Source organism: Canis lupus, chromosome 5 (assembly GCF_011100685.1).
Source record: "Canis lupus familiaris isolate Mischka breed German Shepherd chromosome 5, alternate assembly UU_Cfam_GSD_1.0, whole genome shotgun sequence".
Taxonomy (NCBI): Eukaryota; Metazoa; Chordata; class Mammalia; order Carnivora; family Canidae; genus Canis; species Canis lupus.
In genome coordinates, this window is record NC_049226.1 from 47,928,473 (window position 1) to 47,951,748 (window position 23,276).

A 23,276-nucleotide genomic window follows, 5' to 3' on the forward strand; every position below is an offset into this window, starting at 1 on the left:
TTAAGACTTAGCTCTGCTATTTATTAATTGTTGAACCTTGGCTTCAATTTCCCTGAATTCTATATTACTATTACCACATTGTTGTAATAGGAATCAAAATTTGGATGCATTCTTTTGAAAGGTTTTTATATTTGAGAGAGAGAGCACACATGAGTATGTGGTGGGAGAGGCAGAGGGAGAGCATCTCCAGCATTCTCCATATTGGGTGTGGAGCCTGCTGTAGGGCTGGATCCCACAACCCTTGAGATCATGACCTGAGCTGAAACCAAGAGTAGGACGCTCAATCAGCTAAGCCACTCAGGTGCTCCCAGAAGCATTTTGTACATGTAAATCACTTTAATTTTTACCTAATATCTTATTCTTATTGAGTCATCAGTGTTTAATGTACATTCACCATATGTCACTTAGATATTGTTAGATATTGAAGACACTGCAGTGGAGTCAATGTTTCTAGTCTCTCAAAGCTTAACAGTTTGGGGGATATGGAATGTCAAAATGTTGTCTTAGAAGATTTCATTTAAAACCATTTTAATGGGTAAAATATTTTTCTGTTCATATTCATAATTCTTTTCGTATTGATAGCCAGAATAATTTTATGAAGGTGATACAGTGATTGAGTTGAACTGTGTTTGATATTTCTCAGGAACATACAAAATATTGCAGGGAGATTTTAAAAATATTTGAGGAGCTAGAAGTATTCCAGCTATCTGTTAAGTCACACAGTATAATGAAGAAATAGCCCTAATGTGATTAACTGTTAATTGCCTTCAAAAGAAATTAAACTGATGGCTTATTTATTTTTTCAGGTAAAGAGCATGGTGCATCATTTATATTTTAATGATAAACTTGATGCACCAAGGAAAAGTCGTTTTCCAGAACGTTTCATGGATGATATTGCAGCTCTTGTCAGTACAATTGCTAGTGATATAGTTTCACGATTTCAGAAGGTAATAACTTTTTAAAAAATCAAAAAATTACCAAGATCACATTAAACTATCATGCTTTTAATTGTTTTTGTTTTTTATTATGTTTTCCAGGACACAGAAATGGTTGAGAGACTCAACACAAGCCTTGCATTCTTTCTCAATGATCTGTTATCTGTTATGGATAGAGGATTTGTTTTTAGCCTTATTAAGACCTGCTATAAACAGGTAATGCATAATTAATTAATTAACGCATAATTAACAAATAATTTAAACACTGTTTGCTGTTTTTAGAGTTGCTGAGTGATCTGCGAAAACACATTCATATATTAATGGTTTTAAAAAGCAGCATTTTTTTAAAGATTTATTTTATTTTAGAGCATAGTGGGAGGGGAAGAGGGAGAGGCTCGAAGAGAGAATCTCAAGTAGACTCTGCACTGAGTCCGCTTACTCCACATGGGGCATGATCTCCCAACCCTGAGATCATGTCCTGAGCTGAAATCAAAAGTCAGTCATTCCGTGGATGGCGCCACCCAGGTACCCCCAAAAGCAGTGTATTTTGGAGGCACCTGGGTGGCTTAGTTGGTTGAATGTCTGACTTTTGATTTCAGCTTAGGTCATGATCTCAGGGTCTTGGGATTAAGCCCTGCATCGGGCTTCCAGCGGGGGAGTCTGCTTGTCCCTTCTCCCTCTGGCCCTCCTCCTGCTCTCTCTCTCTCTCTCTCAAATCTTTAAAAAAATAAAATCAGAGTATTTTTATTAGTAAGGCAAAAATAAATTCCATTTGTTTAATGAGGACACAGGACTATGGCAGGCTGGTATCTGTACAGCTGACATTTCCTTGGTTTTACTGGCCAAGACATGACTCTGATTCCCATTCTCAAGCAGATCATCAAGTCACTAGTCTAAATGTTAAGTGTAACTGTGTAACAGCTCTTGGGGTCCTATCCCAGCTTTGTTGAGGAGTTGGAATCCTGTGGATGGGAGAAGGGAGCATGGGATGCAGTGCCTGTGCAACATTTCCCAGCTGGTCCACAGCCTTATTTCTGAGAATTACTAGTTCAGAATGCTGTTTGGCAGTCAAATATTTAGAATTTGAAGATCTATTCTATCAGATGCCTTTATTATATGTTTCTTTCATTCATTCATTCATTCATTCATTCATTCATCCGTTCATCCATTCATCATTTTAGAGAGTACACACATGAGTGGGGAGAAGGGGAGAGAGGGAATCCCAAACAGACTCTGCACATTGAATATGAGCCCGACTCAGCATTTGTTCCCACAGCCCCGAGATCATGACCTGAACTGAAAGCAAAAGTTGGACACTCCACTGACTGAGCCACCCAGGCACCCCGTATGTTCCTTTTAATAGAAAAATTAGAACTATATGTGGGCACTGACTGACTTGAAAATATTGTCAGCAGTATGTCAGCAGTATGACTTCCTAGTGTTTGCCAAACATTGAGTTAGACCCCAGGGATGCCAAAGCTATTAAGTCAGTGTATATATGTCTCCTCAAAGTAGCATATATATGTCGCCTCAAAGTAGCTTATCTTGCAGCTGGGTGAATGGACAAATAGGTTAACACAGGGTGCTAATAATCCAAAGAGTGGATCATTTCTTCTATGAAGTTATTTTGGTGGTATCCACAAAACCCAAACTGCTCACTAAGTAATCTGTCATCCTGATGTTGGCTTGAGAAATGATATATTCAATTGGTGTTCTTTTATTTATGTGATGCTTACAAGGTATCTTCAAAGCTTTATTCATTACCAAACCCAAGTGTCTTGGTGTCCTTGAGACTGGATTTTCTGCGAATTGTCTGTAGCCATGAGCACTATGTTACGTTAAACTTGCCCTGCAGTCTGCTTACTCCACCTGCATCACCATCACCTTCTGTTTCTTCTGCAACATCTCAGGTATGCAAAGTGTCTGAAAAAAAAATTTGTTTAAGCCTATGTTTATAAGAAGCCATTGTAAACACTGGAAAAAATGATAAATACTGTTGAATAATAGCTATGTGATAGGCTCCATACTAAGTGCTTTATAAGTATGAATTATTTGCTCCTTAAAGCAATTCTAGGAGGTAAGTTCTATTATTTTCATTTTACATAGGAAACATAGAAGAGTCATTAGCTTACCTGAGGTCACACGGTAATAAGTGGCCGAGTGAGGCTTTGAATCAAGGCACATTTTGACTTTATTCCAGAGCCCAAGTTCTTAACTACTATGTTGTCTTCCTTGTACAGATTTATGTACATCCATGTGAGGGAATTCACTTATCTAAGCTTGTTTAGATGTTTTCATAGATTGGGTTTTCTTGAAGATGCAAGGTTGTCTTGAGTTCTGGATGAAAAATGTTTACTAGGGAATCAAGACCTGTGAAAGGAAAAGAAATGAAGTAGCAGAGAAAGAAGGCAAACTGCAGTGCAGTCCTGAGAAAGCCCTGCCTCCCTCTTTCGTACCTAGAAAACCAAAAGGAGAACTAAATGGTTATTCCTAAGGTTTTATTGTGTGGCAGTGGACTTCAGCAGCTAGTAGTTTCTGTCAAGACAAAAAGGGGATATCATAGCAAGTTATAATGTGTCTTATCAACAGATTGAGATAAAGGGCTTTTCTAGTTTTAGTGTCAGAGAAGCCTGGTTCTTCCCTCTCGTGAAACGTTCTTTCTGCTATATAATTCCTGAAGCAAATAAGATAAGATTTCTTAATTTCTTCAAGTCAAAATTGATCTTAACTTTTTGTAATTTTTTTGAGTTATTTAATTCCTGGGTGTAATTCCCTAGCCTAGATCAGTCTTAGATGCGTGATAAAAAAATTTTTTTTAACTTCATTTAGCTTAGAAAACATCAGAGAGCACCCACAACTTTTCATTATGGATTGGCCTGTTTTCACACACTCTTTTACCTGTCTGGCATATACTTCTCCCTAAAACAGATAACGTTAGTCTTTAGCTATACAGTGAAGAAGAAATTAATCATAAGTATAGTTCCTAAAACTTTTAATGAAACACATTTGTCTACACCTAACTCCCTTCTGAACATCTCATTCAGCTGAGAAATTAATATAATTCCTTCCATTATCTTGTTCCCTACTTTCTTATCTAACTACATTAATTTAAGATTCTAATAGATAACAGAGACCTCACCCTTTCTGGGGTGAGGGGGGCAAACATAATTTTATATATTTATTAGGAAGATGATTTCTCTGGGATGCCTGGGTGGCTGAGCAGTTAAGCATCTGCCTTCAGTCCAGGGCGTGATCCTGGAGTCCCGGGATCGAGTCCCACATCAGGCTCCCTGCACGGAACCTGCTTCTCTCTGCCTGTGTCCCTGCCTCTCTCTCTCTCTGTGTGTGTCTCTCATGAATAAATAAATAAAATCTTAAAAAAAAAAAAAAAAAAAAAGAAGAAGAAGATTTCTCTGCAGAGAATCGTTGTTCTAAAAAAAAAAAAAAAACCTCACATGGATGGTCCTGAATATGAATTGGGAGGATGAGACCTCACATGGATGGTCCTGAATATGAATTGGGGGGATGAGACCCCCATTATCAAGATTATAGACACTCTTGTCTTGAACTATATCATGGGGGATGCTATTTTGCATTATTAAAAATCTTGTAAAAACTCTGTGAGTGGGGACACCTGGGTGGATCAGTCGGTTAAGCATCTGCCTCAGGTCTTGATCCTAGCGTCCTGGGATTGAGCCCCACTTTGGACTCCCTGCTCAGCAGGGAGCCTGCTTTTCCCTTCCCCACTCTCCCTGCTTATACGCTCATGTGATCTCTCTTTCTCTCTGTCAAATAAATTAAAAAAAAAAAAAAAACTCTGAATGCATCACAAAATGGTGGCATTTTGTAGATAATATCTTCTCTGAATTACAATTTTACTGGTATTTGGATTTACTCTGGAAACCAATAGCTTTGATTATCATTATGTCTTTTGTACCCAGCAGTAAATACACATCATTTGGATTTAGTTACTTTTTTTCTCCTTTAAGGTATAATACTGAAACATTAAGTGGCTAAAAGAATAAAGAAAAAAAAAAAACAGATGGAAAAGTTTCAATATGAGAAAAGGGAAATTGAAAATAAAAGTATTATTTATCAGAGTTTCTTATATCAAAAGTAAGAGCAGTTACTTTCTCCAATGTAAATAGTAGTAACATAAACTACCCTAGGCAAAGTGTGTCTTACTCTGAGATAATGCCCATACGGCATTTGTCATAACATTCTGTCTGGAGGATGTTTTGTTGCACAGCTATTATAGTTTTGTTCTGCCTCCCTCCCAAACAGAGTTCTGGATTTTCCACAAATGTACAAGACCAGAAGATTGCAAATATGTTTGAGTTGTCCGTGCCTTTCCGCCAACAGCATTATTTGGCAGGACTTGTATTAACAGAGCTGGCTGTCATTGTAGACCCTGATGCTGAAGGGTGAGTACATTTATTTTGCCTTGCAGAATAGCAGTTTGATTTTGGAGAATGGGACAGAAGTAATGTACTTACACTTCCTGAAAATCAGAAAAATATCCTTTGCCACTCTTCTTCTACTTCTGTATTCACTAAGTTCCATACCCATGTTATTTTTTCATTTCATTGATTTTTAAGAAAAAAAAAAATCATCTCTGAGTTTGAGGTTGGTCTTTAACTCCGTGGCGTGTCATGGTTTATTTGGTAGCATTTGTTTTTCCTTCTTAATAGTTACACAAAATGCTTGTGCTTGTTAGTAGGTAGACTTTTAGATTTGTTGATATACAGTAGACACATTTCAGTTGAGGAAAATGGACTAGTTTTCTATTCCTTGTAAGGAAAATTGTTTGCCATTATACTATGTAGCATTTTATTTCAAAATATGCCCTATAAGCAAAATATTCTTAGTTTTTAAGACCTTCTAAAGTTAAGTACACTTGTACAGAATTTTTGAAAATTGATATAGTAAAGAAAGGGCATATTACCTGATAATTTGAATTTATAGAAATAGCTTGATTTTTGTGGTCTAGCATCCCCATAGGGTATTTCTATCTTAATAATTGTTTTAAAAAGTCTGTGTGATCGTCATTCCTTTAGGTAATAATTAGTTTTTAAAAATCCACATAATAGGATCTTTAGTAGGAGTTTTTAAAATTTTTAAATTTTAATTTAAATTCCAATTAGTTAACATACAGTGTAGTATTAGTTTCAGGTGTACAATATAGGGACTCAACACATCCATACAATACCGGGTGCTCATCACAAGTACACTCTTTAATCCCCATTGTCAATTTCATCCATAGCCCTGTCCCCCTCCCCTCTTTTGTTCTCCATAACAAAACTGGGTTTTTTTCTTACTTCTTTTTTCTGTGTTTGTTTTATTTCATAAATTCCACATATGAGTAAAGTCATAGCGTATTTATCTTTTTCTGACTGACCTAGCTTTTACTTAGCTTTCTGCCCTTTAGATCCATCCATGCTGTTGCAAGTGGCAAGATTTCATTCTTTTTATGGCTAATATTCCATTGTAGGTATATACTACATCTTTTTTATTCATCTGTTGATGGACACTTGGATTGCTTCCATACCTTAGCTATTATAAATAATGCTGCAATAAACATAGGGGGTGCATATATCTTTTTGAATTAATGTTTTTGTATTCTTTGGGTAAAATCCCAGCTTTTAAGATTTTACTTATTAGAGAGAGAGTGCATGTGTGTGTGCAGGAGGTGGGGCAGGGGTGGAGGGGGTGGGAGAGAAAGAGGGAAAAAATCTCAAGCAGACTGTGCTCAGTGCAGAGCCCAATGTGGGGCTCGATCTCATGACCCCAAGACCATGACCTGCGCTAAAACCAAGAGTAGGATGCCTAACCAACTGAGCCACCGAGGTACGCCTAAAATCCAGACTTTAAGTAATGGTCCTCAAAGCCCTTATCTGGCTCTTTTATGCTTTTGCCACTGTCTTCTCTCCCCCACATACTAAAATATAGCCATCCTGGTCTTTTTTTCTGTTTCTCTAATATGCCAAACTCATTCCCATTTTAGGGTATTTGCACTTGGATTTTTTTCTCTACCTAAAGCAATGCTAATGTTACCCTAAGACTGTCATGTACCAGTTTGCTCCTCGTGATTCTTCAGGTCTCCACTCAAATAGTATCTTCTCAGTGAGGCTTTCACTAGCCATCCAATTATAATTATAGCCATTCTGCCTTGCCACATCATTCCTATACATGTAGCCCTCTTTTATTTTCTACAAAACATTTCTCTGAAATTTGCTGCTTAATTTCTGTCTCCTCCCATTAGAATGTGATTTCATGAGAACACATGAAATCTTTTATTTTCTAAAATATTTATAAGATTTATCTTTCTTGTTTACTGCTATACTTCCAATGCCTTAGAATTGTGTCTGGTACAAGTAGATGACTACATATTTATAAACAGATGTTAATTTCAGTGAATGAGCAATTGACTTTGGGAGACTCACATCCCATCTCTAAATTTTATATTCTTTAGTGGTATATATATAAAATACAGCCTACATTGTCTTAGCTAGGTCCTTGAGAGGAGTGCTTTTCTTTTTACTTCATCTGCTTGCTAATAAGAATAATTCCTTGTGTTGCAATAATGTTTTAATATTGATCAAAGATATGCTCTCCAGAAACTTTCATTATAGTTAGAAAATTAAGACTATGAAACAATATGATTAAATGCTAATTATGTAGCACATACTTCTACAGAAGATTAATACCTTTACTACTGCATTTGTGAGACAATTATTATTTTTATTTATTTATTATTTTTCTCTTGCAATAGCAAACTCTTTAAGAACAGGGACAGCATCTTATCCTTAACACTGAAAATAGAACGTTGGATGTTCTGCATAAACATGTATTTAATAGCTGCCTGTGACTCAGTAATGTAGACCTATAAAAAGGCTTAGAAAGATGAGTGGGTAGAGTTGATTTGTAGATTATGGTCGGGCTGCTAGCTGCAGAGAGCTAAGGAACACACACTTGGGTTTGAGAGTTATCATTGGTAATGCAGAAATTCAAAGGGGAGAACATAACAAGCAAATGGCCAGAATTTTAGACTTGGGTAAAATGAAAGATTTTTGAGAAAAAGGTCAGAACTACTGGAGAAAAAATTAAGAAAAGAAAAGATAAGATGACAGTGTTGAGTAGAAAACTGTAGAATAAAATCTGAGATATGTCAGTTAGATGTGGTTCTTGACAGTGTTTAAAAATACACTTTCTGAATAAAACTCTGGAAGGAAGAAGAAAGAATCTCCAGCTGGATTTCAGATATAGCAATGTAAAGCAGCTGATAAGATGAAGGGCTCTGTAGGAAGACCACCTGGTTTCTAATCACAACTTTGAAATTGGCTATGTGATCTCAATAAGAGCTAGTATTTACTGAGGAAGACAGTGTACAAGACAGTGTGCTAATAAGTATGTTACATAAATTATGCAACTTAATTCTCACAACCACCTTATGAGGCAGGTAATTACCCTCCTACTGTAGGTAGGGAAACAGATAAGTTCAGTATCTCTAAGAAATTATTTAGCTGTTAAATGATAAAGGTTATGCAGTGCCATGTGGTAAGCTTTCAGAAACAGTTTCAAAGAAAAGGAGTAGAATATTAGGAAGTAAATGGAAACAATGGACTGTACATTTAGGAAGTTTATCACTGGAGAAATTATTAGTTTATTACTGAGTGATAGTATATAGCTAGAAGAGAGTGGTTTCAAGTGAACATATGTTTTCAACATAGGAAAGGATTATTTGAAAGAAAGAAGGGAAGAATATAGTGACTGGGGGCATCAAAGCTGTTGAAGAAACATGATGTTCATTGGAGAAATTATTTTTTGAGAGAAGGCCCAACTTTTTCTGAGTCAGAAAAGGAATGTTGGAGATATAAAAGTAGAGTTGTGTTAAAGATCTGGCTAGAGAGGGATCCCTGGGTGGCGCAGCGGTTTGGCGCCTGCCTTTGGCCCAGGGCGCGATCCTGGAGACCCGGGATCGAATCCCACATCGGGCTCCCGGTGCATGGAGCCTGCTTCTCCCTCTGCCTGTCTCTGCGCCTCCTTTCTCTCTCTCTCTGTGACTATCATAAATAAATAAAATTTATTTAAAAAAAAAAAAAAAAAAAAAGATCTGGCTAGAGCAAATTCAGAATGATTTTTCTTTCCTAAAAGACAGAAATTGAAGGTAAGGTCTTTCCCCAAGGTTGATGGTGAGAGGCTAACGGGAAGAGAAGGAGACGTGAAATGGCTGCCAAGTGTAGCCTTAAGGGTCTGTCAAAAGTTGGCCAAATGTTTGATTAGAATGGTTGACATAGTCAAAGCACCTTCAATCTGAGAAAAAAAAAAAAAAAAGTGTGATGATGAGTATTTTAGCCCACTTGAAACTCAGGCTAGTATTGGGAGTCTACAGAAGGCCCAAATGAGGTAGATGAGCAAGAAAGTTTTTGTTTTGTTTAAAGATTTTATTTACTTGAGAGAGACCATGCACAAGTGGGGAGGAAGGGCAGAAGCAGAGGGAGAAGCAGACACTGCTGAGCAGGGAGCCCCGGTGTGGAGCCCGATCCCAGGACCTGAACCAAAGGCAGATGCTTAACCAAAGCATTCACCGAGGCATCCCGGAAGTTGAGTTTAAATAAAGCTGTCAAAAAAAATTAAATTAAAATAAATAAATAAGCAAGCAAGCAAGCAAGCCATCAGAGACAACCCCCCCCCCCACCCACCCATGGACTGCATAATTTATTAAGTAGAGGATTTTTCTTTTAGAAAAAAGAGATAAAAGTTATTTTTGGTAAATGTGAAAAGGTCTAATTTGAAATAGAATGTGTAGCTACTTACAATTTACTTTTTTTTCCCCCACCCTGACTCCCCAAAATTTACTTTTTCTTTTTTGCTTCAAAATATAACCATAAGGCAGCCCCCGTGGCACAGCGGTTTAGTGCCGCCTGCAGCCTGGGATGTGATCCTGGAGACCCGGGATCAAGTCCCGCATCGGGCTCCCTGCATGGAGCCTGTTTCTCCCTCTGCCTGTGTCTCTGCCTCTCTGCCTGCCCCTCTCTCTCTCTCCGCCTCTGAATAGAAAATAATAATAATAATAAAAATATATAACCATAACTGGTCTTAAATTATTTAATATGAATATACACTAATAAAGAGTTAACGTAAAAATATTCAGATTTACTCCTAGTGAATTTGTTTCACATTTAGTTTTCCCTCTATCATTACTTTATACAGAAAGACATTTGTTAATTTTGTAATGAGAAGTGTTTTATAGGAAAACATTGCAAATATGTGGCAGAGTTTAAGTTAAACAAAATTGATTAGGTACTGTGACTTACTGTTTGCTTTAAAGATATTAACTAATCTCTGTGACCTTACTGCTGCTGCTGCTTCTTCATCTTCTTTTTAAATAGACTGTTTGGATTGCACAAGAAAGTCATCAATATGGTACACAATTTACTATCCAGTCACGACTCAGACCCACGGTACTCTGACCCCCAGACAAAGGCTAGGGTGGCCATGTTGTATCTACCTCTGATTGGCATTATCATGGAAACTGTTCCTCAGCTCTATGACTTTACAGGTACTTAATATATATTTAAAATAAATCTTAAAGAAAATCTTAGTGTTTAAAAGTATTAGAAATATATTGAGGCTAAAGATCTTTTTTTAGGAAGAGAAATATAAAGAAATGTACACTGACATAAGTAAACTGTCAATATTTAACCATATTACTGAGTAACTTTTGACTACGTGAGAGAATTCACTGCAAGCTTTCCTTAAGTAGTCCTTATGATGAATTTTAAAATAATGATTTATAGCACTTATATACCTACCTATTAGAAAACAGGTTTTTGGTAGACTATACTGTTCATCTGAAAATATATATATAAGAAAACTTGGCAGATGTGTGCCACCTTCAGGCTCAATTTGATTCATTCATACACACACACACACACACACACATACATGTATGTATAAGAAAACTGGCAGATGTTTACCACCCTCAGGCTCACTTTGATTCATATATACACACATATATGTATACATACACATTCGTACATACACATATATATACAACACACATATATAATTGAAATTAATATTCATCAGAATAACAAGAATGTTTATTGTGAACACTAGTTTAATAAGTTGAAATTATGTTGCTTTTTAAGAACTAGAACTCATAAAGTTTTATTGCTTTTGCTTTCTATATTTAGAATTTCTTGAATTCCTTCATTTGTCCTAAAAAAAACACTGTTGTTCACATTTAACCTAGCAAAGTACTTCTTCCAGTTAAAGTACTTCCAGTTCAATAAAAACGTTTAAAAACAAACTGAGTACCTATTTACTGAGTACCTATTACACATTAGGAACTTGAACAAAGCTGGTGATACCAAGATAACCAACTGTGTCCTTAAGGGACTCATAGTTGAGTAGTTCAACCATTATTTTGATTGCTAAAGTGGGCTTCCTTATCTGAAGGTGGAAATGTTTATATTATTATCTTCTTTGACTTGTGAGTTTTCTACAGAATTATAAATGTTACTGTAGGAATTTATACTGTAGGAATAAATTTAATGTTTAAAATATTGTTTAAAATAAGTAAATCTGATGATAAATATTTCATGTTAATAGGTTTTCCTTTTAAAGAGTAATGGAGAATAGGAAATTGCATGCTCCATAACTATTAATTAACCTAAATGGAATTTTGTTTATTTGGGGATTATTTTTTTCCAGAAACTCATAATCAACGAGGAAGACCAATTTGTATAGCCACTGATGACTATGAAAGTGAAAGCGGAAGCATGATCAGCCAGACGGTTGCCATGGCAATTGCAGGAACATCAGTTCCTCAACTAACAAGACCAGGCAGTTTCCTCCTCACATCATCGGTAAGAAAAACTGTCCTGTAGAAGTTTTTTCTAGAAAGGCAGATATTTACAGATATGTTTCCTAAAATAACTAAAATAGTTGTATTAGCTGATGCAAGAGTACACAGAGTTTTGTTTTGTTTTGTTTTTGTTTTTGTTTTTTTAATTTATGATAGTCACAGAGAGAGAGAGAGAGAGAGAGAGAGAGGCAGAGACACAGGCAGAGGGAGAAGCAGGCTCCATGCACCGGGAGCCCGATGTGGGATTCGATCCCGGGTCTCCAGGATCGCGCCCTGGGCCAAAGGCAGGCGCCAAACCGCTGCGCCACCCAGGGATCCCTACACAGAGTTTTATTTACTTTGTGGAAACATTAAGGTGCTGAGAATGTTGCTTATCTTGTATTAAGTTGTTTTAAAAATTATTAATACTTCAAGGTTTATGATATAAAGCTCTCTAGTCTATTGTTTGGAAGTTTGAAAGTTACCTTATTGTAAACAGCCTATTTTCTTTATTTTCAAAATCCATTTTTAAAAAAAAAATGTTTTTCATTTTTTTTCAAAATCCATTTTGTTCTTTATCAACCCTATGAAATATTTTCAGTTGTTTAGCAATTGAGAATATTTTTTTAATCTGTGGAGGTTTATACTGTTTCATGCTTAAAAAAATTAATATGTACTCTGCCGTGTAATTTTCCCCCCTTAAAAATGAAGGATGTGGGAGCAGAGAGGAAACAAACTACCAACAGAGTAAGATCAAATTCTAAAAGACTTTCTTTCTGAAAAATGCAATAATACTTATGGTAGCTGTCCTGACAACTTAAAGTTTTATTGAGATAATTTACATATCAAAAGATTCACCCATTTTATATGTATAGTGTCATGAGTTTTAATGTACTTACAGAGCTGTGTGGCCATACCACAGTCTAAGTTTAGAATATTTCCATCACCCCAAAAAGAACGCTTAGGCCTGTTAAGAACCACTGCCTATTTCCCCCCAGCCATAAGCAGCAACTCACCTACTTTCTGTCTGTATATCTGTATAGATCTGCCTATTCTGAACATATCAAATAAATGGAATTAAACACTGTGATCTTTTGTGTCTGGCTTCTTTCACTGCACATAAAGTTTTTGAGATTCAGCATGTCGTAATGTGGATGAGCACATCTTTTTTTTTTTTTAATTGCCAAGTAATACTCTTTTGTATTGATATGCCAGATTTTTATCCATTTCTAGGTGATGAACATTTGGATCCTTTCCAGTTTGGGGCTGTTAGGAATAATGCTTCTATGAACATTTGTGTACATGTCTTTGTGTGCATATCCGTTTCTGTTTCTATTAGGTATATACCTAGAATTGGACTTGCTGAGTCATATGGTGTCTCTGTTTTTAATATTTTCCAGAAACTTCTAAATTCTTTTTAAAGTGGGTGCACCAGGGTAACCTGGGTAGCTGAGCGGTTTAGCACTGCCTTCAGCCCAGGGCCTGATCCTGGAGACCCAGGATCGAGTCCCACGTTGGGCTCCCTGCATGGAGCCTGCTTCTCCCTCTGCCTGTGTCTCTGCCTCTCTCTCTCTCTCTCTCTCTCTCTCTCTGTGTGTGTGTCTCTCTCTCTGTCTCTATGAGTAAATGAATAAAATCTTTTAAAAAAATAAATAAAAAATAGAGTGGGTGCACCACTTTACATTCTCCCCAGCAATAAATAAAAATTCTCGTTTCTCAAATCCTCACCAACACTTGTTATTGTCCCTTTTTTACACCTCGGTGTAGAGTAGTATCTCATTGTGGTTTTGATTTGTATTTCCCTGATGTCTATTGATGTTGAGCATCTGTTCATTTGCTTATTGACACATCTTTTTTGTATGTCTTTTTTTTTTTTTTTTTTAAGATTTTACTTATTTATTCACAAGAGACACAGAGAGAGAGAGGCAGAGACACAGGCAGAGGGAGAAGCAGGCTCCATGCAGGGAGCTCGATGCAGGATTCGATCCCAGGACTCCAGGATTACGCCCTGGGCCGAAGGCAGGTTCTAAACTGCTGAGCCACCCAGGGATCCCTGTATGTCTTATTTGGAGAAAAGTTCATTATCTTTGCCATTTTAGTATTGTTACTCATCTTCTTGTTATCAGATTAAAAGAATTCTTTATATATTCTAAGTACAAATCCCTTATCAGATAGGTGATTTGCAAATATTTTCTCCGATTCTGTGGAGTATCTTTTTGCTTTCTTGATGGTATTCATTTGAAGTGCATAGGTTTTTAATTTTGATGAATTCCAATTTATCAACTTTCTTTTATCACTTGTACTTTATTATTTTGTACATATAATATCAAAAGTATATGCACAATTAAAGTATAATAAAAGAAACAATAATGTATCTACCTCCCAGCTTCAGAAATAGAACATTGCAAATTCCTTGGAAGTTCCCAGTCTGCCTTCAATCCAGTCCCTGTCTCCACCAAAAATGACCACTGCACTCAATTTTATTGACTTTTCCTTTTCATTTTTAAAAACTTTTCTTAGGTAAAACATACTATATATTAAAAAGTACATGGAACATAAATGTACAAATTTACAAAATATTGTAAAATGAACAACTTTGTAATCACCACTCAGGACAAAATATAGAACATTGGCTGCCTCTCAGAAATCTTTAGCATGCTTTTCCCCACTACAGCTATCCACCACGCCACCCTCTATCCTAATGAAATAATTGCTTAATTTTGCTTATAGTTCTACCATTCAAGTTTGCATCCCTATATATTGTAATTTAGTTTTTTGTTGTATCTTTAATTTTCTTCCAAGTTATAAAGTGTATAATTTACTGATTTTCATTTTTCTGTCATTAAATTGTCTATCCATTCTATTCTCAGATGTATGAATGTCTTCTGACCTTTGGTTATTTCAAATAGTAATCCTATAGGTTTCTTTACATGTATCCTGTGTGTGTGTACACTTTTATTTAGGTTATTTCCTAGGAATAGAATTTACTGAATCATAGGGTATGTATCTTTATACCAGATATACCCAGGATTTCCAAAAGGTTTGTCTCAATTTGTTCTTTACCTGCAGTATTGAAAGTTCCCATTCCTTCACATGTTCGTCAGCATTTAGGTTTTTCAGACTTTAAAATTTTTATCAATCTGGTAATTTACAGTTGTATCTCATTTCAGCTTTCACTTTCCTGATGCCTTCTGAGAGTACACACTTCTTCATATATATACATGTTGGCTATTTGAGTTTTCTCTTTTGCGGTTCTAGAGTTTATTGCCCATTTGCCATTTGATTGTCTACTTTTGTTTATGATTTGTATGAGTTTATATGTTCTGGATCAAACCCATTGTCAATTATAGGTGGTTCAAATATTTGCGTGTGTGTGTGTGTGTGTGAGAGAGAGAGAGAGAGACTTGCTTTTATCACACACTTAATGGTAAATTGGGTGATTAGACTGTCTTATTTAAACAAATTTGTTGATCTTTTCCCTTACAGCTAGTGTTTTTTGTATCTTTAAAAATTATTTCCCTATTGCAAGATTTTGAAGAGATTTCCTATGTTATTTTTTTTAATGCTTTTTTGTTCTTTCATATCTAATTCTAAAATCTACCTGGAGTTTTTTATAAACAGTAGAATCTCGGGATCCATATTCATTCATTCATTCATACCATTTATTAAAAGATTATTTTGCCTACTCTTCTGGAGTATTACTTCAGTATAGTCTATCATGTAGAAAAAGTCCTCATGCGTATAAAAAAATTTGTATTTCTTCATACATCTTAGAATCAGCTTAGGATGTTCCACTAAAGTAAATAAAAACCAGTGAATTTGTGGGGATTTTGGTTGAGATTATAATGAGTCTATAGATCAATTTTGGTAAAAATTGATATTTTTACACTACTAAATCTCCTAATCCTTGAACATGATAGATACCGTTATTTTTTAGGCCTTCCATAACACCTATGAATATATAAGCTTTTATAATTTTCACCAAAGAAGCCTAGTACATCTTTTATAAATATATTTTTATTTTTTATAATATCATAAAATTATATATAATACATATATATTCTTATAAATGTCATCTTTTTCAAAAATTCTTTTTTCCAACTGTTGATTAATTTTTTGAGGAACTAGAATTAGTTTTATACAATGATGCTTGTTTTCAGCAGAATTCCTAAATTTATTTAATAACATATGCATAGATTTTTTTCTACATACACAATCTTATCATCTGTGAATAATGACAGTCTGTTCCTTACTTTCAAGTTCTTTCCATAACTTATTTTACTGGCTAGAATCTCCAGTATAGTTATTGCATACAAGTGATGATAGTTGGCATCCTTAAAGGAGGAAACCTGTGACATTTCATTCTTACACATAGGTGCCATAGTTTGGGGGAGATTTTTTGTTTTTTTTTCTTTTTTTTGCTGTTCTCGTATTATGGAACTCCTCTTTCTGTTTCTGGTTCACTAAGAGTTTTGTTTTTTTAACTATGAATAAGTGAATTTTATCATGCCTTCTTTGCATTCAATGAGATGCTTGTGTTAATTTGCTTTTAAATCTTTTACTGTGAACCATTTCAATTGATATTCCAGTGTTAAACCTACCTTCAGTTGCCAAATTAAACTGTCTTTTTTCACAATTGTGTTTAATGGATTTTGTGTGCTATAATTTAAGATTTATGTATTTTGTATTTATGCTTATAGGTAAAATTACTTGTAATGTTTTTCTCATAATGTTCTTTACAGGTTTTGGAATCAGGGTTAAATTAGCAAATTTAAATTTAAGAGGGACTTTACCCTTTTGTTCTGTTCTCTGCAAGGACTTTTTTTAAAATTGGAGTTATTTCTTCCTAGAATATTTGGAGAACCTGTGGGTGAAGCCATCTGTACTTGCAATTTTCTTTTTTGAAAGTTTAAAAATTATGGACTTAATTTCTTTAATAACCATAAGACTGTTCAAGTTTTCTGTATCCTTTTACACTAGTTTTTGTAAATTTTACTCTAGTAGAAATTTATAAAAATTTATTGGCATAAAAGTTTAGATATTTTCTATGATCTTTTTAAAGTCTATACCATCTGTAGTAGATATAAATGGTTTCATTTCTGTGACTGGCTTGTTGTACCCTTTGTCTTGCATGAGTCTCAACAGAAGTTTGTGTATATCTTTAGTCTTTGTAAAAGACCAAGTTGAAAAAAAAAAAAAGACCAACTTGGAAGCATGTTGATCCTCACTTTTGAATGTTTATCTTCATTATTTACTGTCTTCTCTTTTCTTTGGGTTTATATTGTTCTTACCTTCTTAAAATGGATACTTAACTCTCTAATTTTTATTGTTTCTTCTTTGGTACATATTACAAGCCTGTACATTTTCCTTTAACTATTGTTTTAGTTACATGTCACAGTTTGTGTGTAGCATTTTATTATTCAGTTCAAAAATATATCCAAAGTGCATTATGATTTTTTTTAGACTTTTAGGCTGTACATTTTGTTTTAAAATATCTAGTCATACCTGAACAGACATTTCTCCAAAGAAGACCTACAAATGGCCAACAGACACGAAAAAATGCTCAACATCACCTGACATCAGAGAAATACAAATCAAAACCACAATGAGATACCACCTCACAGTAGTCAGAATGGCTAAAATTAAGTCAGGAAACAACTGATGTTGGCGAGGATGCAGAGGAGAAAGGAGAACCCTCATACACTGTTGATGGGAATGCAAGCTGGTTGCAGCCATTCTGGAAAATAGTATTGGGATTTCTCAAAAAGTTAAAAATAGAGCTACACTATAACCTAGCAATTGCACTACTAGGTATTTATCCAGATACAAACATAGTGATTGAAGGGACACATGCACCCTAATGTTTATAGCAGCAATATCCACAATTGGACATTGTCCACATTGGCCAAACTATGGAAAGAGCCCAGATGTCCATCAACAAATGAATAGATAAAGAAGGGATACACACACGCACACACACATACACAATGGAATATTACTGAGCCATCAGAAAGAATGAAATCTTGCTAGTTGCAATGATGTATATGGAACTAGAGAATGTTATGCTAAACAAAATAAGTCCGAGAAAGACAAATACCCTATGATTTCACTCCTGTGGAATTTAAGAAACAAAACAGATAAAACATAGGGGAAGAGAGTGAAAAATAAGATGAAAACAGAAGCAGGTAAACCACAAGAGAAACTTAGGAACTTAACTATAGGAAACAAATGAGGGTTGCTGGAGGAGAGGTAGGTGGGGGCATGGGGTAGCTGGGTGATGGTCATTGAGGAGAACACTTGGATATAATGAGCACTGGGTGTTGTATGCAACTGATCATTCACTAAACTGTTTTTGAAACTCGTAATACAGTATATGTTTACTAAATTGAATTTAAATAAAAATTTTTAAAAATTCTAGTCATAGGGTGGGGTGCCTGGGTGACTCAGTCAGATAAGCATCCGACTTTTGATTTTGGCTCAGGTCATGATCTGAGGGTTATGAGATCAAGCCCCATATCAGGCTCCATGTTGGCAGAGTGTGAATCCTGCATAAGATTTGTTCTCCCTCTTCTCCTCATCCCCAATATATATGTTTGTGTGTGTGTGTGTGTGTGTGTGTGTGTGTGTGTGTGTTTGTGTATAGCTAGGGGAAAATTTCTCATAATTCTATGCTTCTGATTTTGGCCTGATTTCATAATCAGAGAACTTTGTGTGATTCAGTTTGTTATATTTGTGGCAATTGGTTTTATGGTCTTCTGTATAGTCAGTTTTTGCAAATAGCTCGTGTATTTGAAAATGCATATTCTTCGTTCTATATTTGCCCATTACACCTATTATTTAAAATTTGTTGATCTTATTGTTTAAACCTTTTTTTTTTCTTTACTGAATTCTGTTTGCTTATTCTAATACCCACCACAATCATGGTTTTTTTAATAACTTGTCATTTTGTCAGATTTTGTTTCCTTTGAGGCCTTTGAAATATCTAATTTTAAAATATGTTTTGATGGATTGCACCTTTTATCAATATGAACTGTAATACTTTTTCTTCCTTCAAATCTACTTTGTATATTAGTATAGTTATGCTAGATTTCTTCTGACATTACTTTTTCCATCCTTTTTTTATCAAACATTTCTTATGTTTTAAATATTTGAAACTTAAGTTTTAGATGTCTTTTATAAACAGCATATAGTTAAATTTTGTCTTAAATTTTTAATATTTGTCTACTTTTGTCTCACTAGAGTTTTAAAAATTCATTTAATTTAGTATAACTACATTTAATGTAAATTCAATATACTAAACATTTTAATTTTACTTCATATTGTTCCAACCTTTCTCTGATTCTTGTCTCCTTTATTGTCTTCTTTTATTGTTTTTTCTTTTCATTTTTTCCTCATTCTTTTTCCTTTCTACTAGTTTGGAAGTAAGCTATACATCCTCTTTCTATTCTTTTTGTAATTGTACTACAAATCACAGTATGCTTATTTAAATTCCACTCTAATTTAATCATGACCCTTATTTCACATTGGTTAATCGAAGGCTCTCAGAACAGGTTGCCTATTTACCTTTCTCCCTACTTAAATGCTATATTCATGCATTTTTTTATTATTATTTTTTAAAAGACTTTATTTATTTAGGGCAGCCCCGGTGGCGCAGCTGTTTAGCACCGCCTGCAGCCCGGTGTGTGATCCTGGAGACCTGGGATTGATCCCACATCGGGCTCCCTGCATGGGACCTGCTTCTCCCTCTGCCTGTGTCTCTGCCTCCCTCTCACTCGCTCTGTGTCTCTCATGAATAAATAAAAAATAAAATATTTTAAAAATAAAAAATAAAAATAAAATAAAAGATTTTATTTATTCACGAGAGACACACAGAGAAAGAGAGAGAGGCAGAGAGAGAAGCAGGCTCCATGCAGGGAGCCTGATGTGGGACTCGATCCCGAGTCTCCAGGATCACACCCTGGGCTGAAGGTGGCACTAACTGCTGAGCCACCTGGGCTGCCCATATTTATGCATTTTTAATTTTACATATCATTAAACCTCAGAAAAATTGCTATTGCTTTTATGGCTATATAAATTTAATTATTATTTAGGTTTGTCTATGTTGTTCACTACTTTATTTGCTCTTCTTCCAAATTTGTGACATTTCATAAGAACTGTTTTTCTTGGGATGCCTGGGTGGCTCCGTGGTTGAGTGTCTTTGGCTTAGGTCCTGATCCCAGAGTCTCAGGATCGATTCCCACATTGGACTCCTTGCCTGCTTCTCCTTCCTCTGCCTATGTCTCTGTCTCTTTCTCTCTCTCTGTGTCTTTCATGAATAAATAAATAAAATCTTTAAAAATATTTTTTTCTTCTTTCTAAAATATATCCCTTTAGAATTTTCTGTGCTGTGGGGATGAACTCTGTTTCCTTGGAAAATGTCTGACCTTCATTCTTAAGGTTTTTGGTTTTGTTTTTTTCTGAAATATCTTCTGAATTTCTGGTTTCAGCATGTTAAGGGCATTGTCTCTCCTGTCTTCCATTTCCATTGCTACTCACCCCCCCTTCTTTATGATTATTCTCCTTAAAATTGGCCTTCTGTGGTTTCACTCTGTTCCATCTAGTTTTGAATTTCTCTATACTTATTCTGCTTGGCATTTTTTGGACTTCTTAAATTAGTGGGTCAGCACCTTTCTTCAGTTCTGTGAAATTCTCAACTATTATCTGCCCAAATATGTCCTTTTCTCCATTCTCTCTCCTCTTTTTGTATTCCAACTCAACATACATTAGTCCTCTTTATCCCATCCTCTGTGTCTCTCCTCTTTGTTAACCTGTGCTTCATGCTAGGTTGTTTTTTGTGATCTGTCTTCCAGTTTACTGGTTCTCTCCATAACTGTACCTAATATTACATTAAACTAATCCATTGAGGGATGCCTGGGTGGCTCAGCAGTTGAGCACCGGCCTTCAGCCCAGGGCGTGATCCTGGAGTCCCGGGATCGAGTCCCAAGTCGGGCTCCCTGCATGGAGCCTGCTTCTCCCTCTGCCTGTGTCTCTGCCTCTCTCATTGTGTCTCTCATGAATAAATAAATAAAATCTTTAAAAAAAATAATCCATTGAGTTCTTAATTTGGTTATTGTGTAATATGGTTAAGTGAATTTATGTAGATGAATTCACAGCGTATCCATGAGAGGCAGTGTAACCTACAAAAGTGCTTGATCTCTTTCTAGAGCCAACACTTTTGCATTTGAATCTCAATCCTGTTATTTACTGCAAAATACCTATATAATTGCTGTCTTGGTTTTCTTGTGTGTAGGATAGGTTAAATAATAATATTTATGTCTTTGGATGGGTGCAAGGGATAAATAAGTTCATATGCATGAAGCATTCAATACAGTGAAGAACACAGTGTAAGCATCATGGAAGAATTGGCTGCTCTCATTATCATCATCCCTGACAGCAGGGAGATTAGGGTAGTCATTGAGATCATGACCCCAACAGTTAAGTATGCTAAACTTCCCTTTGTCTTTTCCTCCCAACATCCCTTCCGCTGTTTTCTTCTTACTATTTAGTAGATTTACTTCACCAGATATCAGAATGTAGTATAATGGTGACGAGTCTAAGATTTAGTGTCTGGTTAGCCTGGACTAAAATCTCTAGCTTTTCATTTCCTTACCTGTAAACTGGAGATAACAGTAGTTAATACCATCACATAAAATCATTGTGAGCATTAAATAAAAAATGATTAGCACAGTGTCTAACACATTTCAAATTTTATTATGTTTTGTCATCTTCCTCGTTGTTATTGTCATCCTGTATTCTTGTCTGTAAAACTGACATGTAATAAAACTTATTTGGTAATATTGTGGGAGGACTGAATGAAATAACATATGGAAAGAGCTTAGCATGATGACTGGAACAGAGTAAGTATGGAATAAGTGGTTTTGTATACAAGTTCTTTTTTTTTTTTTTTTTATGATAGTCACAGAGAGAGAAAGAGAGGCAGAGACACAGGCAGAGAGAAGCAGGCTCCATGCACCGGGAGCCCGACGTGGGAATTGATCCTGGGTCTCCAGGATCGCGCCCTAGGCCAAAGGCAGGCGCCAAATCGCTGCGCCACCCAGGGATCCCTGTATACAAGTTCTTATTCTTAGTTTTTCACTGGTATTTCACATACTATTTCACATACTAATGCAGACTGAAGACTGGAAGCACCTCTACCTTATCTGCTCCAGCAATGGCCCTTGAGAGGAATCTGTGGTGCTCTAAACCTGAGAAACATTTTGTTGCTACTTTTATCCTTATACTGCTTTTACTGAGTGCTTTTTTCCTTTACCATATTATATCAGACATGATGAAAATATCTTAGTTTTAACAGTAGGATCTTTTAGCTTTTTGCCTTCACGTTTTCTAGTAATGTTTATTTATAGTCTACTGGAAGCGCTACCATAAATTAAAACAATCTTTCAGTGCCAGGAAGATTATTAAACTTCAGGACCTTAAGTTTAAGGTTCAAGTTAGGGCAGCCCCAGTGGTGCAGCGGTTTAACGCCGCCTGCAGCCTGGGGTGTGATTCTGGAGATCCAGGATCGAGTCCCATGTCGGGCTTCCTGCGTGGAGCCTGCTTCTCCTTCTGCCTGTGTCTCTGCCTCTCTCTTCGCTCTCTCTGAATGAATAGATAAATAAATCTTAAAAAAAAAAAAAAAGGTTCAAGTTATTCAAGTATTGTCTAAATCAGATGATTCTTTTTTTTTTTTTTTTTTTTTAAGATTCTATGTATCTGAAAGAGAGAGCACAAGTGAGGGGGGGAGCAGAGGGAGAGCAGACTCCTCTCTGAACAGGGAGACCAAATTGATCCCAGAACCCTGAGCCAAAGGCAGACACTTAATCGACTGAACCACCGAGGTGCCCTTCAGATGGTTCTTTTGAAATACTTGCTTTTTAAAGCAATTTTTGTTTTATTGCATTTAGAAGAAAACACCACACAACTTCCAAAAAGAAATGGCCATTGATCAGTCTGTCTCATTCTACTCTTCTTTATTTTCAGAGTGGCAGGCAACATACTACCTTTTCAGCAGAATCAAGTCGGAGCCTTTTGATCTGTCTACTTTGGGTGCTTAAAAATGCAGATGAGACGGTTCTACAGAAATGGTTTACAGATCTCTCAGTCCTACAGCTAAACCGGCTACTAGATTTGCTTTATCTCTGTGTATCTTGCTTTGAATACAAAGTAAGTGATCGCTGTGCCATTGCCAAGAAGAATGGGAAAGCAAACCTCATGTGGAAAAGGAAGACGAAAATTTCCTCAATGCCTCTTCTTTTCTAATGTTTAAATTTTAGGGAAAGAAAGTGTTTGAAAGAATGAATAGTTTGACCTTTAAGAAATCAAAAGACATGAGAGCAAAGCTTGAAGAAGCTATTCTTGGGAGCATAGGTGCTAGGCAAGAAATGGTTCGCCGAAGCCGAGGACAGCTTGGTATGTACACAATACCTTCTCCTTCTGGTGAGAATTTTTTC

General features: G+C 35.8%; 1 protein-coding gene across 8 annotated transcripts in view; it reads left to right on the forward strand.

Moving 5' to 3' along the window:
- DOCK7 (dedicator of cytokinesis 7) overlaps positions 1-23,276 on the forward strand; it is a 219,131-nt gene that overhangs the window by 146,457 nt on the left and 49,398 nt on the right. For 4 of the 8 annotated variants that reach the window (XM_038537305.1, XM_038537306.1, XM_038537309.1 and 1 more), the window contains 8 exons: positions 807-947; positions 1,038-1,151; positions 2,675-2,845; positions 5,220-5,359; positions 10,328-10,497; positions 11,655-11,809; positions 22,807-22,989; positions 23,100-23,262. In XM_038537305.1, the coding sequence (XP_038393233.1) occupies positions 807-947; positions 1,038-1,151; positions 2,675-2,845; positions 5,220-5,359; positions 10,328-10,497; positions 11,655-11,809; positions 22,807-22,989; positions 23,100-23,262 (1,237 nt within the window). The remainder of the gene's footprint in view (positions 1-806; positions 948-1,037; positions 1,152-2,674; positions 2,846-5,219; positions 5,360-10,327; positions 10,498-11,654; positions 11,810-22,806; positions 22,990-23,099; positions 23,263-23,276) is intronic. The other 4 variants (XM_038537307.1, XM_038537308.1, XM_038537310.1 and 1 more) reach the window with 1 other exon arrangement.